This window comes from Drosophila arizonae, chromosome X (assembly GCF_054131065.1).
Source record: "Drosophila arizonae isolate 15081-1271.41 chromosome X, UAZ_ARI_1.0, whole genome shotgun sequence".
Taxonomy (NCBI): domain Eukaryota; kingdom Metazoa; phylum Arthropoda; class Insecta; order Diptera; family Drosophilidae; genus Drosophila; species Drosophila arizonae.
This window is the reverse complement of record NC_142927.1, coordinates 18313430-18330566: the sequence shown is the minus strand read 5'-3', so window position 1 is coordinate 18330566 and position 17137 is coordinate 18313430. Positions and strand designations below refer to the sequence as shown.

Below are 17137 nucleotides of genomic sequence, written 5' to 3'. Positions count from 1 at the left end.
CGACTTATATAGCTGGCAGATATCGAAATAGCATATAAAAGATATCTTACCCCGATCCCCTCACCCCTATCCGCTCTGCACCCGCATCTTCTATGCTCGCTCTCACAGATGGTCATTGGCTCGTGCGTGATTTTGCTAATGGAATTTCCACTTGTTCGATCGAGTTCGATCATTTCATTTCAAGGGCAGACACTATGATACCCTGGCCTGATTTAAATTTAACTAAAATGGACGTAATGTAGCCGTGTAATATCTAATAGGAAGTATGATTACATCTCTATAATTATAACACTATCAATAGATAAAATTAATATTCTATCTCGACAATTTAAAGTATATTATACAGGTATCTTCTAGTCCATCACTCCCAACCGGAGCCAAAGACAAATTTACGAAAATCATAAAAGTCTAGTACGCTTTGTTTATAATACGTTTTTATATTGTTTCTCGTTTCAGAACGACCAATTTGCTAACAAAAAGTCTAAAAAATCAACTGCTGCAAACCGAATGACTGATTTTTCTGAACATTTAATACTTACCTCCTAACGAACTTTATATCAATCTTATCAATCAACGTATATATATATGCGAAAATCTCGAATCAAGTACATATATCAACATATAGTTATATAGGACTTCACGCGGAACGAAGTAGTTAGAAATAGATAGAGCTTTGACAAATATCTTTAGCTATTCGAAAACAACAACAACAACAACAACAAAATAAAACAAAACAAAACATAAACAAACAGTGCATCCGATTGAGTTGAGGAGAGCAGAGAGGAATGCAGCGCTGTCCCTATCTACATGAGATGCGCGAACGTCTACTGGATCAGCCAAGGGAAACACTGCAACTGGAGAACATGGAGCGAGCCAATTTGTTGGACAACCGCCAATCCGCAACCGAGTCGAATCAGGTCGGCACTGTGGTCAAGGTAGGGGCTGTTGGATGTACTCGTTTCAAGGATTCAAATCATATGCAATATAAAACACTCATACTCACACACTCACACACGCATACAGTCATAATTACATTCGATTCAAGTACAAATTCAATTTAATTCAACGAACTGTTTAAATACTAAAGTTGATCTACTGATTTGCTTGTAAATATTGCATATGAATTACACACACTTGCATACAGATATACATATGTATATACATAGAAATATATACGAATATTATATATTTGATATATGTATATGTATGTACATACATATTTCAATAATATCTATTGCCTTTTAGTTATATATGTATATGAAATGTTTACATTAATCCATTTTTGTTTGAGCTTTCCAATTTTAGAAAAGTTCAGTTTACCATGTGAAATAAAATGCCCATTGATTGATTGATTGATTGACCGATTGATTGCTTTATTGACAACTCCAAAGTGTGATACGATCAAAGATAACAAATCGAAAAAAAAAGAAAAAAAAAACTACTCAAAACTCAAATAAAATTTAACCAAATCCTTGCACGAGTAACGGAACGATTCGCCCTTTACTTTACGTTTTTTTTAATATTAAATACAAATGTATATAAATTTATATATATATTGAGCTTTGAGACAATTATATGTATTTATATACATTCTTGAAATCAATTTTAATTTCTCTGGCAATAAATTGGAATTCTTTTTAAATTGGTTTTCCTTTCCGATTTGACATGGAAATGCATGCACTCCAATTATAAATAGCTAATTATCTAACCAATCTCGACGCGTCATTCACAGTGAGAGACGGCTGCTCCTCCATTGTGAATGAGGCAATCTATGCTGACATCATATTTATGTTTAACTGTTTCGCTGTACAAATTCCAATTTATTGTTGTGGCTTCTGAAACTCGTACATGAAAATGGAAAAGTCTAATCGAATTATTCCTTCTCCCACAATACAACCAATATCAAACTAATGCAGCTTCAAGGCGATGGATATCACACCAGCCCCGCCCACCAGCGAACTCCGCTGGTGCCGCACGATTTAGGCGAGGATTTCAATTTGGATTTCGATGACGACTTTCCGATCGACGCCCGACGACCAAAAAACGCCAAGTAAGTGTGTTCCATTCAGATACTCGTTCTACATATCTAGAGAGAAACGAAAAAACATACCGATTTATGCAATATCCGAGCTCCTATTGCTGCCCCACTCTGTGCTAAATGTGTTTCATAATATTTAACCAGTAACACTATGTGTTTCATTATCTCTCCACATCCTCTATATATAAAGATATTCCCGCTATATCTGCTCATATTTGTTTATCATTTGATTTCCGATTGTCATTTGAGGCTCGCTCACATTAATTCATTCTCATTCACCTCCAGGGAACAGTATAGACCCTATTGTCCCACAGATCTTGTACCTCTTAAGTACTCGTAGTTCTCAATCAATCAATCATTTAACTAATGCGCAAGAATCCTTTGCAGCGGCAATCATCCCCAGGTTCTGACGAAACCACAGAAAAGGTCAGATTTGGTATACAAAATTAAAAAAAAAAAAAAAAAACAAAAACAAAAAAAATCATAAATTTCCATAAGATATCTATTTTAAATTAAAAATACTTAACTACTTTTAGTTTCTATCCAAACTCTACATATCCTAACTCAAACTCAATCTTCTAGCCAAGTACTTTATTTTGTTTTTACCCACACACTTAGCTATGAATAGATCTATTGTTGCATTGTGCTAGCGTATAACCCATAGAAAGCACTTGAACTAACATTGGAAAGCAGCTAATCACTAGACATAGATCCCTACTGTATTATCTACATATAAATATATATTTATGCATATATGTATATGCCTACATATATGCGTATGCTTAACTCCTCATCCGCTTTAGCAAAAGTCAAATTCCATGGTTGGATTGTCATCTGCCTGTTCTTTGGCAATCCGACCGATTATAATGTCAATGAACTAATGCCACACAACAGGCACATTGCCTTACATTTCCGATTATGTCGGCATTGTTGAGCATACTCCATCTCTCTCTCTCTTTCTCTCTCCTTCTCTCTTTCGCTCTAGCTGTCTCTAGTTTTGAAAAGACAAAAAGTCAGCGTTTTGGTAGACAGAAATACATATAGAATTGTTAACACAATGCCCGGCTGCATGTAAGTTGAAGAAGTTGCAAACAAATTACGCAACTCGACAACTGCCGGAGCAGGCAACCCGCCAAAAAGTACGCCGAAAGCGCCCGCCGGAGCCCCGCGAGGAATCTATGCTAACTGTGCCCCGGGCCTAAGCTGTCAGCGAGGCATGCCAAGATCTGTGCTCTACTGCTCCACTGCTGGCATGATGGCAATTCCCTAGCTCTCCCCCTCCCACTCGCCCAAGCCCTTTGTGTGACTTGGATGTCATTGTACGGCAGCTGCCGGGGACATGTTGCCATAAAACTATCGATGCTGGGGCGGGGCGACGCCTTGGCATAAACACTTGAGTGTTATGTTTATCAAGTACAACTGCAACGGAAACAAGTTGCCGAACAAAACTTTTGATAAACGAGCCTGTTAAATTGTTATTCAGTCTGCTCCCTTGACCGCCAGCTGCTGCTGCAGTCCTTACAACATCAATTAGCACTGATCGATTCCTCTCATTGTTGTTTGATTGCTAATCATGCAGGGCAAAATTGATAGACTCAATTAAAATCGATGCTTATAGACTTTTATCGATTCCTTCAAGGACTAATGTGCTGTCTGCGCATTTTGGATGCCTCAATTCACTTAATATCGATTGACCTTAAAAACTATATATTTTTAATCGATTTTTATCGATAACAAGCTCTCTATTCATTCAATGGTATATGTGTTGGGCGTCGCTATGATTTACAGCAATTATTATAGTTCCCTAGACCTAAAGAATATTGTTTACGTTAATCGATCTTTATCGATAATGAGGTCGATTCATTCAGTTACTAACCTGTTGCATTTTTTTTTGCGACTAACACACTTACATTTTCTTATAGTATCGATTGAAATTAATCGATATTTATCAATAGGAAAGCTTTCATCTCCATTTTGATTGTGCCTTATTTGGCCGTCCAGTTAACTCCTTTGATATTACTCCCTGAGCAGCTTCATTGGTTGCCGATAATCGATAACGATTTCAGCTTACCGCTAATATTGGCATCAATTCATCTACCTGATTGTGCGACCCAACCTTGTCCCAATTATCTATTTGCCACTGGACTATTTCTAGCTGCTAAACCCCTGGGCAAATGCGATGCATGATTAGATAAATGCGCACAAGGTTAATGATTCCACCTTCAATTAGGCAAGGCTTTTGCCATTAAACAACTCACCTGTTGGTCCCTTTTACCTTTTTTTTTTTTTTAATAGTACTCCTGATGGGCGTTGATACTTTCCGAGCCTAGACGCCTGGGCAATGGGGTAGCAAAAACCAGAAGCTATAAATAACATCAGCGAACAGCCCTCAGAATCCACCCCTGCTCGTATCTCCTGCTGCGAACCCAACATATGCTCATTGTCATCGACAGCCTTTTATGAGAATGAGCTAAAAAAAAGAATCAATTTTTAGCTCTACGTAACTAGCCACACCCGGAACTCTGACTCAATTAGTTTATGCTTGATGTGATGCCTTGATTACAAAAAGGGCTATGCTCAAGGATATTACGTATGAGGTTATATTAGCTTCGTATGATAGTTACGCATAGGTCGGGATGATTTATTAACATTCCTACTTAATTATACAAAATAATGTTATTTGAATTTCTGAGTCATATAGATGGAAAATAGGGCCTTCAAGCCTAATCTATGTAGCTTTAGGGACTCTTTGGGATTTCCAAGTCGAAATGTCTGCTCTATCTTATTTTATATCTTATATCTTATCTCAACTTTCAAAGGTTTTAAAAACTGACTACATCTTCTATAAAATATATCTCCAGAGATTCAATAGCAACAATGATTGAATACTACTTGAGTATTTAACTAGCTTAGCCGTGATCCATAGCCCCTTGAACTCTATATATAGAGTCTTCTAATAACTTTCTTCAACATTGAGAGCCCTTAACCAATGACTTTATCAACTCAGTGTAATGTTATTATCATTTTCAAATTGCAAATAACTTGATCGATCTGGAATTTGTACTGCGCCCGCATACAGAAGCATAATTATCACTTGACCTCTTGTTCGAGTCGGGTCTTTAGGGTTAGGCAACCGTGTGCTCCACTTTTAGCGGGTTAAGCCTATGGCTGGACTGTAACTGTGTGTGGTTTTTGTGAGATTTCCCTCTCCATCGCCATTCGGTCATTCAGTGCACTGCGACGTAGTTGTTGGTGGCTCGTGACGCGACGCAAATCCTTTCCTGCCTTTCATCCAAATGCCAACCCCTTGGCGAACGACATACCCTACAGCAAACGGTCTCGGCTTATCACAGGCCACACACCCCTCGAGCAGTGAGCAGCGAGCAGGACCTGGCTGCCGGCTCGCGCCATGGCGAACAGCCAAGCAAAACAGAATGCGAGGTTGGTTGTTGTGAAAAGCGCACAAAACAAAACTACGCAAAACACACACGAATTACGAATTACGAGCTACGAGCTGCGAGCTACGAAATACGAACACGAAGCGACGGCCCGACCAATACTTACGACATTCGCTGTCTCGTCGTCGAACTGCGAAAGGAAGTGTATGCAGTTATATTGACGACGTCGCTGCTGCTGCGTATATCGTAAGCTCTGCACAATGGGGCGAACCTGATTACGAAATGTAGCGCTTTATTTATGATGAATTCATTGAATTCGAGTCTGTAGTAGGCCAATAGTTAGTAGAGAGGACGGCGCTATCATTAACTATCAATGCTTAGCTATAATGTCATCGATGCTTAACTATAGTGCCATCGTTTCTCAACTGCCAGGTCAATAGAAGAAGAGTATTAAGGCAAAACGATGACAAAAACGACGATCAAATTGATATAAAGCCTTTCAGAAGTCTAAGCTCATTAAAGTTAAAGGATATTCGCTTCATTTGTTTACTTAAGATAGTAGGGGAACTGCGATCCTATTCCTAGGCTTGATGTGACTTAGAAACTTGGGCTCTGTCTTTTTTCTTCGAGAGGGTTTATATCGAGATGTTTATAATGTTTAGCTCAGAAGACACTGGCGCATCTGAAGAACTTGAATTTTGTTTTCCTGAAAAAGTTGATATCTAAACCTGTATATACATATGCACACATATAAGACACTCTATTGAAAACTGAAATCACTCACAGTAGAGTTGCAGCCCTATACATTATATATAAGCTCTATCTATTATTTGTTACCAGACTTCATTAGTTTATGTAACTAACTTCTCCAATCTATAAATTAACCCTCATTTAGTTTCTACATTTTCATTTCATTCATTAATATTTCGCCTAATATGTAAGTTAGCTCAACCACTGTGCTAAGGCATACAAACGAACCCTAACACACACACACACACACACACACATACACATGCAGACACTCAGACATGGGCACAGACGGCCAAGCCCACGGCGAACGTTCGTAATTGAGTTTTGGGCTGTTGCTTTTGGTTAACTGACAGCCCGCCTTTTGCCCTCTGCGCTGCTTCGTCTCTGTTGGGGACTGCACTTTGAAATCGCACAATCAGCCTAGTGGCGGGGAATAGGGATGGAGATGGGGATGGGTGGGCTCAGCCTCGTTATGCTTGGCCTGCGCCCTGCAACATGGTAAACTAAATGAAATCTGTTTTATTCTTGCCGCAAGCCCAACATAAGTGACCTGCTTTGCAGTGCAGAGAAAAGCGTTTTAGATATCAAAGTCAATTGGTGTGGTGCGACTAGCGAGAGATCAGTAGGGTATAGCTTAAAGACTGGCAGGTACAGCACGAGGTGCATCACAGTAGCCGTAAATCAGCAATTCATAATCCCAATGAGCAAGCCAAACAAATGGCAATAAGCGTGCACGGAAGCCAGAGCGATAAGCCACTGAACCACTCAGGCGAGAGCCGAGCACCGAGATGCAAGCGACAGCAGTGAAGGGCTGCAGGGCGGTGCTACCACCCGCACCCACAACCGCCCCAGCACCGGCACCCGCACAGCGTCCGAGTAGCAAATCTGAAATGTAAACGGAACTAAAACGATTTCGAGCTCTGGCAACAAGCTGGGCAAGTGGACTCCGAGGCTCAAAGAAATCAGAGCCAAACAAGTCATTAACATTCCAATCACAAAAAACAAAAAAAAAAACAAAAAAAAAAAACAAAAAGAGAGAAAATGAAAATAATATGAGAAAAATAAGTTTAGAAGCAAATAAGGCGCACCATGAATGGCAAGCCCGGCTGAGTGGAAGCGGGACAGACTCTGCAAGAGCGAGGGAGACAGAGCGTAAGAGAGAGGCTTACAGGGATGCTAAAAGGCAAGAGGTAAACGGCAAAAGCCATACAAAAAAGAGTGCAAAACTCTCTCTCTCTCTCTCTCTCTCTCTCTCCCTCACACACACACTCACACAGTGTGTCCTACTTTTTGGCAATCGACGTGACGTTTCCCCAACGTGCCGCAAAAGGCTTCCACAGCATTCATGCTGGCCCTGCATCCGCCAAAGCGAGAGAGCGAGCTGCAGCCCAGCCAGAGCGAGCGAGCGGGATGGCTGGCGGCAGACAGAGATGGAGAGTGTGAGTACACAGCGGTGCACGAGCGGGCAGCACAGATTCGGCGCACAGGGGCGGCTGCTGCAGAGGCAGACACCGACAAACACAGGAGCTCAGCCCGAGACGAGCCTTTTCAGTTGTAGTTGGATAGTAAAGGGTCCTGGACGTGTTGTGTTCAGCGCTCGCAAGGTAGACACACTGGCCATTCACTTTAGTCAAAAGTGTACAAGTCACAAATTCACAATCTAGTCTGCCTCTATACCGATATATATATACATATATAGGGACAGATTTGTATAGAGACATCAAGTTGGCTTTATTTTTTTACATTTCTTTTTTCACTGAGCTGTGCTAAAGTTGCTGTGAAACATTGTGAATTAAAGTGCCGAAAACATAGAAGAAAAAAACAAGAGGAAAAGTTGTTAAAAGCATCAAAGTGATAAATACTAAGTTAACCGTTAGCTGAGAAGCTCACATGAATTGAGAAAATGCGAAAACTTTTTGTGATTTGCCAATGAAAAAAGCGGAAAACCTCTTGAAACAATTTGCTGTGCTGTCTTGGGCGCGCTAAAGATTTTGCTGTTGAAAGTCTCTCCTGGTTTCGATAGCACCGGGCAGCTATATATACAACATACACGCACACGCACACACACACACACACACACACACACTTGTGCTACACAGCATAAACAGCGCTTGGCGCTTGGTGAGAGCGAGTGCGCAAAATTTACTCTTCAAGTTAGTCGAGCTCCAGCCACAGCTTCAGCTCCAGCTAGAGCTCTATGCAGTGTACATAGTACACAAACACACACACACACATACGTATCTATGTTTATATACGTGTGTGTGCGTGTGTCTGTCTATGTACAGCGCATACACACACACACACACACATACTTACAACAGCAGCTCCAATTGAGTCTTAGTTAATCTCACGCATTTCGTTTCCCCTCTCGCAGCGGAATGCGAGAGCGAGGGTTGAATACGCTGTCTGTGTTGTTTACTTGCGTTGGCTGCGTAGAAGAGAGGTCACTAGGTCGCTCCGGGACGCATTCCAAAGCACCAACAGCTGCAACAACAACAGCAGCAACAACAACAAGGGCCACAGTAATGCTCCAAGTGCGGCTTAAGTTTTTGAGCAGAGCTCGCGCACTTTTTGGCCACGCCTCAGCTGCCCATTTGGCAAATGCATTTCAAATGCGTTCCACAAAATATCAAAGAGCACAACATACACGCATACACACACACACACACACGCGCACATAGGGAGAGAGTGAGAGAGCGAGAGACAAACAACAAAAGAAGTGTTGCATACTTTTGTGCTTGGCCTGCAACAGCATCAGCAAATTGTTTCATTAATATTTCACGCTACAGCGAAACAACAGCGAACAGTGTGCCAAGTGATAAGGCAAGACATCAAGAACAAGAGCAATACGAATAAAAGCGTAATAAGCCAGTGAATAAAACGGCAAAGCGAAAGCTATCGATATCGTTTATCGATATCAACTGAGTGAACAGCCAAGGATCAGCAGCAGTCAGCCACAACGGAGACCGAGACGGAAACGGAGACAATGGGCGGCGGTGAAGTGAAGGTCGCTACCGTCGACGTGGAGGGCGGCGACAATATGGCCACGCTGCCGGTCTCGCGCTCCCACACCGCCGGCAGCACCGACAGCGCCGAGAAGAACAACGCGGCCAACAAGGAAATGGAGCTGAAGAATGTTATGCCACAGCCGTTGCAAAGGTGCGCAGCCTGGGTAACAAACAGTGACAGAGAGTGGGGGGTGGGGCAGAGGGCGAGAGAGAGAGAGAGCGCGCAAGCGAGAGAGCGTTGCGGCTTAGCAAGAGAGAGCTTGATAGTACCAATGGGACGGGGGATGAGCGGCGAGGAGCGAGGGGCAGCGGCAGTGACAGCTCTCTGCAGTGGGTGGGCGCTGTAAGGTTCTCAAGGCCGCCAAAAGTGCCAGGCCCTCTGTTAAGTAGACACACAGCCGCATACACACACACACACACACACACAAACAAACACATATACTATATATATATATATGTTTCACGTACAACAGCTAGAGATACACACATCTCAAAAAAGAAACCTACAAATCCAGTATAATTATATATATCTCCAGTATATACATATGTGTATATGTTGTAGCACATCGAGCTGTATATATACTACAATCGCTTCTATATGTATTTACAACATAGCTACTAATCATACCATGTCGAAATGCTAGTACAAGTGCACCGCAAATCCAAATCCCGAACCCGAAGCGATCCATTGAAGACCCCGCAAAAGCAACAACAAAAATCTCCACTCTGAATATCGTAAAAGTCGTTTTTGTAGTCAATTTTAACGAATAATTTCTGCAACAATTGTCGATTGACGATTGGCAATCGATTGTCAATGATCGATTAACGATTGCCAATCACCGATTGCCGATTGCCGATTGTCGTCTTATAGGGTTTGCTACACGTTCAAGCCAAATCCAAATAAGCACAGTTTTATGCCAGCGAAAATAACGGTGCAGGGCACATATCAAACAAATCCGATAACGGGACCAATCGAACTATGGTAATATACAAACACATATTCCGCCCAACAGCCCCCATTCACACGAAACTCCCTTGAATACGAGCGATGCATGCAAATCTATACACATGTACATATGTATGCATATGTATTTATCTATATACATATGTATACATGTGTATATACGTATACGCATATGCTGAAGTCGGCCTGCCATCATTTTACAATTCTAATTGGATATACGATATATATTATTTTCATTCGCGGAAATGAGGCTGCAATCCAAATACATGTAATACACAAATGGATATCTCGAGTGGTGCGAGCGGGTGGGCTTCATGTTTTTAACTGGGTCACCGAGTGCAAATGAGTTACATGCAGCACACAGCGCTGCACAGTGGCACAAAATGCACTCCCAACTGCAAATACAAATGCAAATACAAATGCAAAATGCAAATGCCGATTGCAATCTAAATCAAATATGTTTAGAGGAAAAGCAGTAGAAAATCGGGATAGGCATAAAAATTGAGTATATAAATTGAGTAAAATATATATATTCATATATATACATATATATTGTATATTTAGCTGGGCTTCAAATCCAACTCAAACTAAAAGATTATTCAGTTCTACAACTATAAAATCAGGCATAAATATTTTGTATATTTTTATAATATTTTAAGATTCAGTAAGCATCTATATAAGTGGAGCTTACTGTCTAACTCAATATGCTTATGTGGATTTTGGGTTTCACAAAACCTTTTCTAGTATGAAGTCTCTCATATTAGATTTTGAGTTCTGTAAAAACTTTTCAAATCTAAAATCTGTCGTATTAGAATTTTAGTAAAAATCTAAATTTAGTGCCGATTCCTAGCTGAGCTAAATAAATAATTGACTACTAAGTGTTTATAGGATATCGTAAATAATGCAATTGCTGTCAATTTCTCGAGTAGTTGAGACCACTGTGCAAGCGCAGTCTTAAAGCCAAAGGAGCTCGTAAAAGTCCGTTAATTGGCATCAAATTTCGACAGCTGAACTGGGCGCAGTTGCTGTCTGCTAATGGCTGATTAGGTATGCATGCGACTGGGTTATGCACTCGAGCAGTCAAGCATTGCTCTTAAGATGCATGCACACACACACACACACACACACACATACATACTGGCACAGTGAATGACACCAATTATAGAGCCTACTTACTGTTAACTAGGTAATTGCCACAGATATATCAGTAAACACTAATACAAGCAACACAAGCAGCACATTAATGTACGATTTAGGACTGGGTCACACACACACACACACACACACACACAGGCATATTCACTCACACACACCCACATACATATAGCGCACACACTTGTAGGAAATGGATTCAATGTGATAGCTCGTGCCTATGCATGTCAGTCAATTAATGTAACATTCTGTTGACACATTCGCTTTGACAGGACATCGCTCTTCATTGTGACCAGCTTGGTGTATGCGATTCTCTTGATTGTCGTATGCATTGCGTATGTGATCAGCGATGTGACCACACACCGACTGCCGGTGCTCTACTACGAGACGTTCTTCACATACCTATACGGCACCAGCATACTCTTCCTGTTGTACGTCTTTTGTTTTTTGCTGCAGGGTAAGTTGTGTCCGCCTGCATGTCTGCAATGCAATATACATATATATTTCCGATGTGACATATCCTTGATGCCCTGATGTCCTTGCAGAAAGCTCTTGCTGTAATGGCGGCAACGGCGGCAGCAAACCGAAACCCCCAGCCAAGGAGAAGAAATCGAAGAAAACGAAGAATGCAGATCCGGCCGATTCGAAGGATGCGAAAGGCTCTAAGGACTCTGGAAAAGCTGGCAAAGGCGCCGCATATCAGGTGGGTGCACTTTAGACAATAAATGGTTTCATATAGAGTTTAATCAGAGAGTCAAGCTCGAGTCTCAATTGCATTCCTTATTTTTATATTTATGCTCCTCTCTCTGCAGTTTGCTAATCTGAGGCACGAAAGTGTTGTAAGGTCAGCGAACTCGAGTCTTATGTCTACATATATCATATTATAAATGCCTCTCTCTGCAGTTCTCATAGTTTTTGGCTTATCTGCAGACAGAGAGTGCTGGAAAGAGAGCGAGCTCGAATCTCAATGGCTTCTTTTAAATATATTTATATTTTTGATAGTTTTTACTCTTATTAACTTTCATGAGCCTCTCTCTGTAGTTCTCATAAAATTTGATTTACCTGAACAAGAAATAGAAGCCATTGAAAAGCGAGCAAGTTCGAGTCTCAAGTGCCTTTATTATATATATATTTACATTAAGTGTCAATCGCCTCTCTCGGCGGTTCTCATAGTTTTTGGTTTATCTCCACATAAAGCACAAATTGAGTTACTGCATCAAGGCAAATTCAGTTATGCTTTATATCCGAGCGCTGATTCATGCCAGGGCTAATGAGCCGCCAAGCCCATTGTGCTGTGTGGAATATGCCACATAACGACAGTGTGTGCCACCTCTCAATGGGGCACATTAACGGCTCGTCGTTAATTATGTGACGACGCTTGCCAAGTGATAAGGCCACATCAATTAAGCCGAGCATGCGAACTTGTACACATCATTATCATCTCCCTATATAGACATACATACATACATACACACATATACACACATGCATACATTTACACGTATTTGCGACCCCAAATGTGCAATAACTGTTTGTTGTTGTTTCGCACGCACAGGAAGCACCCGTGGATGCCGAGGTGGCCGTCACCCCGAAGAACGTACGCAAGCGAAAGACCACGCACAGCGATCTCACGCACGGAAGTTTCTTTCTGCGCGTTGGTGCCATCGGTAAAGCCCCATTCCTGTCTTGTACCCATATATAACTAGATATATACATGCATATTTGTATATTTATATACAAGTACTCTAAACTATATATTGCTGTTCCATTTTGATTTCGGCTTACTATTGATTTGCCTTAGCTTTTGGACTGGGCGCTATGATTTATATTGGCTTGGAATTCGGCTCGTTCTTTGAGATACCATTCGACTCGCCGTGCCATCACATCTTGATCGGCGTTAATCCGTTGCTGCAGATGATTTTCACCTTCATGCAGATGTACTTTATATTCATGAATGCCCGGGTAAGTCAATACAGTCCCCACTACTCGAGCGGAATCGAGCTGCCCTAACCCAGAACTTACTGTCTAAATAAATGAGAAAACACTGTATACCTGTATAGCTACTTACCCATCTACCTATGTACCTGCCTCACTACCTATCTGCCTTATACGAAATACAATATATACTCTACCTACTACTATCTAATAATACTACTACTCTCGACAAACACGAGTACACACAGAACTATATATATATCTATATATGTGAAAAGTCCCAGTCCATCAACAGTCCAATTGAGGTTAGTTTTAAGTTTAAGCTTACGATATACTCGCTGGCCATGGAATGGAGAAGGCCAACGATAGTTCGAGCTGGAAATCGAAGGAGGACTCTGACGATTTTCCAGCGGATAATCTTTGGCCCTATCCATGCTGTGAGCACGATCACAACCAAAATCGAGGCTCGGTTCGGTCATTCTTTCCCTCTCCCCTCTATCTATCTCTCTTTTCCACTGTCACTCTCTCTATCTCCCCCTCTGTCTCTGTCTAACTCTATCTCTATCACTTATTTCACTATATTTTTCGTCTGTGACGCTCGTTTGAATTGGCGTAACAATTGGCAGTTAGTTGAGTTGAATTCAGTTAATTATATATTTGATTCGTGCATTCATTCGCATTCGCATTCGCATTCGCAATCATTCATCTGTCACTTTTCCTTTATTTGTTTTCGCTTTGCTTCATCCAACAATGCAACAATGCAACTGCAGAACACATTCGGCCCATCGTCGAATCGCTCATTTAGATCAAAGCCATATTCAGTGTTTTAGCCAGATAAGTTAAGAGTTTAGAAGCGCCGATTCACAGCTATATTCAATCACATTCACCACGAATACACGTACACGCATTCATTATGCTCACTCCTAACTCACGCCATATCATCATCAATATCAATATCAATATCAATACCAATATCAATTACATTATCATTACCATCATCACTATCATCATTATATTTTTATAAACAAATTTCGAAATTGTGCAAAGTACTTAGTTTTTTAATGAACCATTTTTGTGTACATAATCCCCACAACTCTGCCCCATTCGCGATCGCAGACTAGGCCACCATTTCAGGTACGATATACAACTCATTTTCTAACTCTACTCTACTACTACTACTACCACTACTCTACTCTCTACTCTCTCTCTCTCTCTCTCTCTCTCTGTCTGTCTCTCTCTATACCCTACGCTCATATCTCTTACACGTTTCAAATATATTTATATGTATATATATGTGCGTGCGTGTGTGTGTGTGAGTGCGTGAGTGTGTGTCTGTGTGCTGCATTCATAAATATATAATTAACTTAAGCTATATATAAATTATTATATTACAAATATAAATACATAGACATACATATATATTTATATTTATATTGAGAGGTTATCTTAGCAAATCATATATCTTAAACAATTATTAATAAAATACTTTTGCATATTTATTCATCGATAAATATCGATTTGTCATACATGCAAGAGTATTGAAACTTCGTCAAGGCAGCGAAGTTAGTTTTTCTTTTACTTTTCTAGCACCCGATTCTTAAGTTTTTGTATATATATAAATACACATACATATATGTATCTTTTAAAATATATACAACTTTTCGCCCCAATTGACTGACATACACATTCCCTGACTGACTGATTAATGAGCGGAATAAAATTGTGAAAAATATATGAAACCTTTTCACTTTCACTTCAACCTTTGATCACCCATATCCTGATAATCTATATATGTATATGCACTATAAGCTAATAAGCGAACCTTCCTTATTATAAAAATTACTTAGGAAAGTATGTTGAAATTGGCTCTAATACCTTAATATATGTATACATATATACTTATATAAATATAGAATTTTCTGTTCGCCTAGAAGACTATAGCACATACAGTTTTATCCGATTTGCCAGGATCCCAATCGGCGTGAATATGTCCGTTATATCTTGGTGATGTTGGCTTGTCAAAGCTTGTATACATTCCAAATTATAATTTCCGATTTGTCAAGGCGCCGGAATAGCTTACCTTCATATGGAGAGGGATGGACAGCTAGGCGGACCTGATGTAAAACCGATATACTCGTATAGCTTTCATCAATGAGCGTTATAAACAGACTGACAATGCCGGCTAGCACCGGCTCGCAACCGATTAGCGGTAAACGCGTTTCCTTTCCGTACTCAAGTTTGCGCCAGCGCATTACTCTCTCTCTCTCTCTCTCTTTCTCTGCCTTTCTCTCTCTCTCTCTCTATCTATCTTACTGTCTCTCTCTCTCCCTGGTCCCGAACGCGCTTTGCTTAACACTTGCCTGATCGTTGTCTCAATCTCAATGCGCATCGCTTGCAGCTCAACATCCACCGGTTCAAGGTGATCGCCCGCTTCGGCCTGATGCACGTGGTGGCCACCAACATCTGTGTGTGGATACGCACCCTGGTGAAGGAGTCGCTGCTGGAGATCACCATCTATCATCAGAAGCGCGAGGCCGATCCGGATGCCTCGTCCATTGCCCACTCGATCCGGCAGCATGCGCTGCGTCATGCCGGCACCGTTCTGCGCACCCACTCGGGCCCCAACACCGAGTTCGAGGTGCTGGACGGTGAGGATGTGCTGCCCAAGAACGTGTACAAGAGCGACAATGTGCTCTCGAAGCTCGTGCGCAACACGGTCGACGGCATTTCGAAGAGTCTGGGCATGGGCGGCGACATTACTAGCACCAGCACTACCAGCACCACAACGACAACCACACGAGCGCCATACACCACGCCCGGCTATCAATGGCACAGCACTACTATGGCCCGCAAGCTGAAGAAGTTTATCACTAGCACCACAGCTGCCACCAGCACCATCGGCAGCAGCAGCAGCAGCACCAGCACCGCCAGTAGCACCACCACATCAACCATCACATCCACCACCGGCCTGCCATTTGGCAGCGCTGCCACCGCCGCCGACGCCGCTAGCACGACCAGTGAAACGCCCTTCAACAGCCTGGAGCGCATCCTCTCCAGCGTCGCACCCTCTAGCCAATCGCCTGTCGATGTGTCCGCGTCAACGCTGCCCGCTGCCACATCTGGCGTCTCCTCGTTCATCGACAATCTGGTCAGCAGCAGCACCGCGCCCAGCCCAACCTTGGGCGCCAGCACTACCGAGAGCGCCGTCAATATTATGAACAATCTGTTTGGCCCCGGCATGGAGAACAGCTTCCAGACGTACTCGGATCTATCGCATGAGGAGTCCAATGGCCTGATCGCCTTTGAGAATCTGGAGAGCTTGGACAATATCTATCCGGCTGCGCTGTCTTCCAACATTGGCACACTCAACTCCACCGCCTGTGGACGCATTGACATTATGGGTACCATCGTCTATGATTCGGCGCCCTATCTGTATCCGTTTATCATTGAGTACTCGCTGATCGGCGCTGTCGTTTTGTATGTCATGTGGAAGCACATCGGTCGCTATCCGGGCCGGCTGAATGACGAGGATCTCGAGCACCGGCTCGAGGTGATGCTATCCCGTCGGGCCGTTGCCATGGCGCAGCAGGCACGTTCCGGACGCGTCGACTGTGTTGGCTCGTCGAAGGGTTTGTTCTTTGGTCTGTTGCTGTTGGTTGGCGCGCTGATCTGCTTGATACTCTTCTTCGTCTTGGTGCGTCATCAGCAGTTCTCGCTGTTGGCCATTTACCTGGCCGATGCCAGTCACTGCATTCTCATGGCCTTTGCCATACTGGCCATCATAGTGGGCTTCATAAGGTGCGTAACAGAAGGCGAGCCTCAAATATAATTGGAATTACACACACACACACACACTCTCTCTCTCCCTTTCTATCTGTATCTTTGCCTCTCT

At 42.1% G+C, this 17137-nt stretch overlaps 1 protein-coding gene across 21 annotated transcripts in view; it reads left to right on the top strand.

The window, feature by feature from the left end:
• OtopLa (proton channel otopetrin-like a) overlaps positions 1–17137 on the top strand; it is a 30091-nt gene that overhangs the window by 6609 nt on the left and 6345 nt on the right. For 5 of the 21 annotated variants that reach the window (XM_018014957.2, XM_089473230.1, XM_018014959.2 and 2 more), the window contains exons 3-12: positions 457–935; positions 1917–2050; positions 2426–2464; positions 10066–10176; positions 11583–11767; positions 11856–12013; positions 12866–12977; positions 13112–13272; positions 14362–14379; positions 15644–17043. In XM_018014957.2, the coding sequence (XP_017870446.1) occupies positions 786–935; positions 1917–2050; positions 2426–2464; positions 10066–10176; positions 11583–11767; positions 11856–12013; positions 12866–12977; positions 13112–13272; positions 14362–14379; positions 15644–17043 (2468 nt within the window). In that variant the 5' untranslated portion in view covers positions 457–785. The other 16 variants (XM_018014962.2, XM_018014960.2, XM_089473237.1 and 13 more) reach the window with 14 other exon arrangements.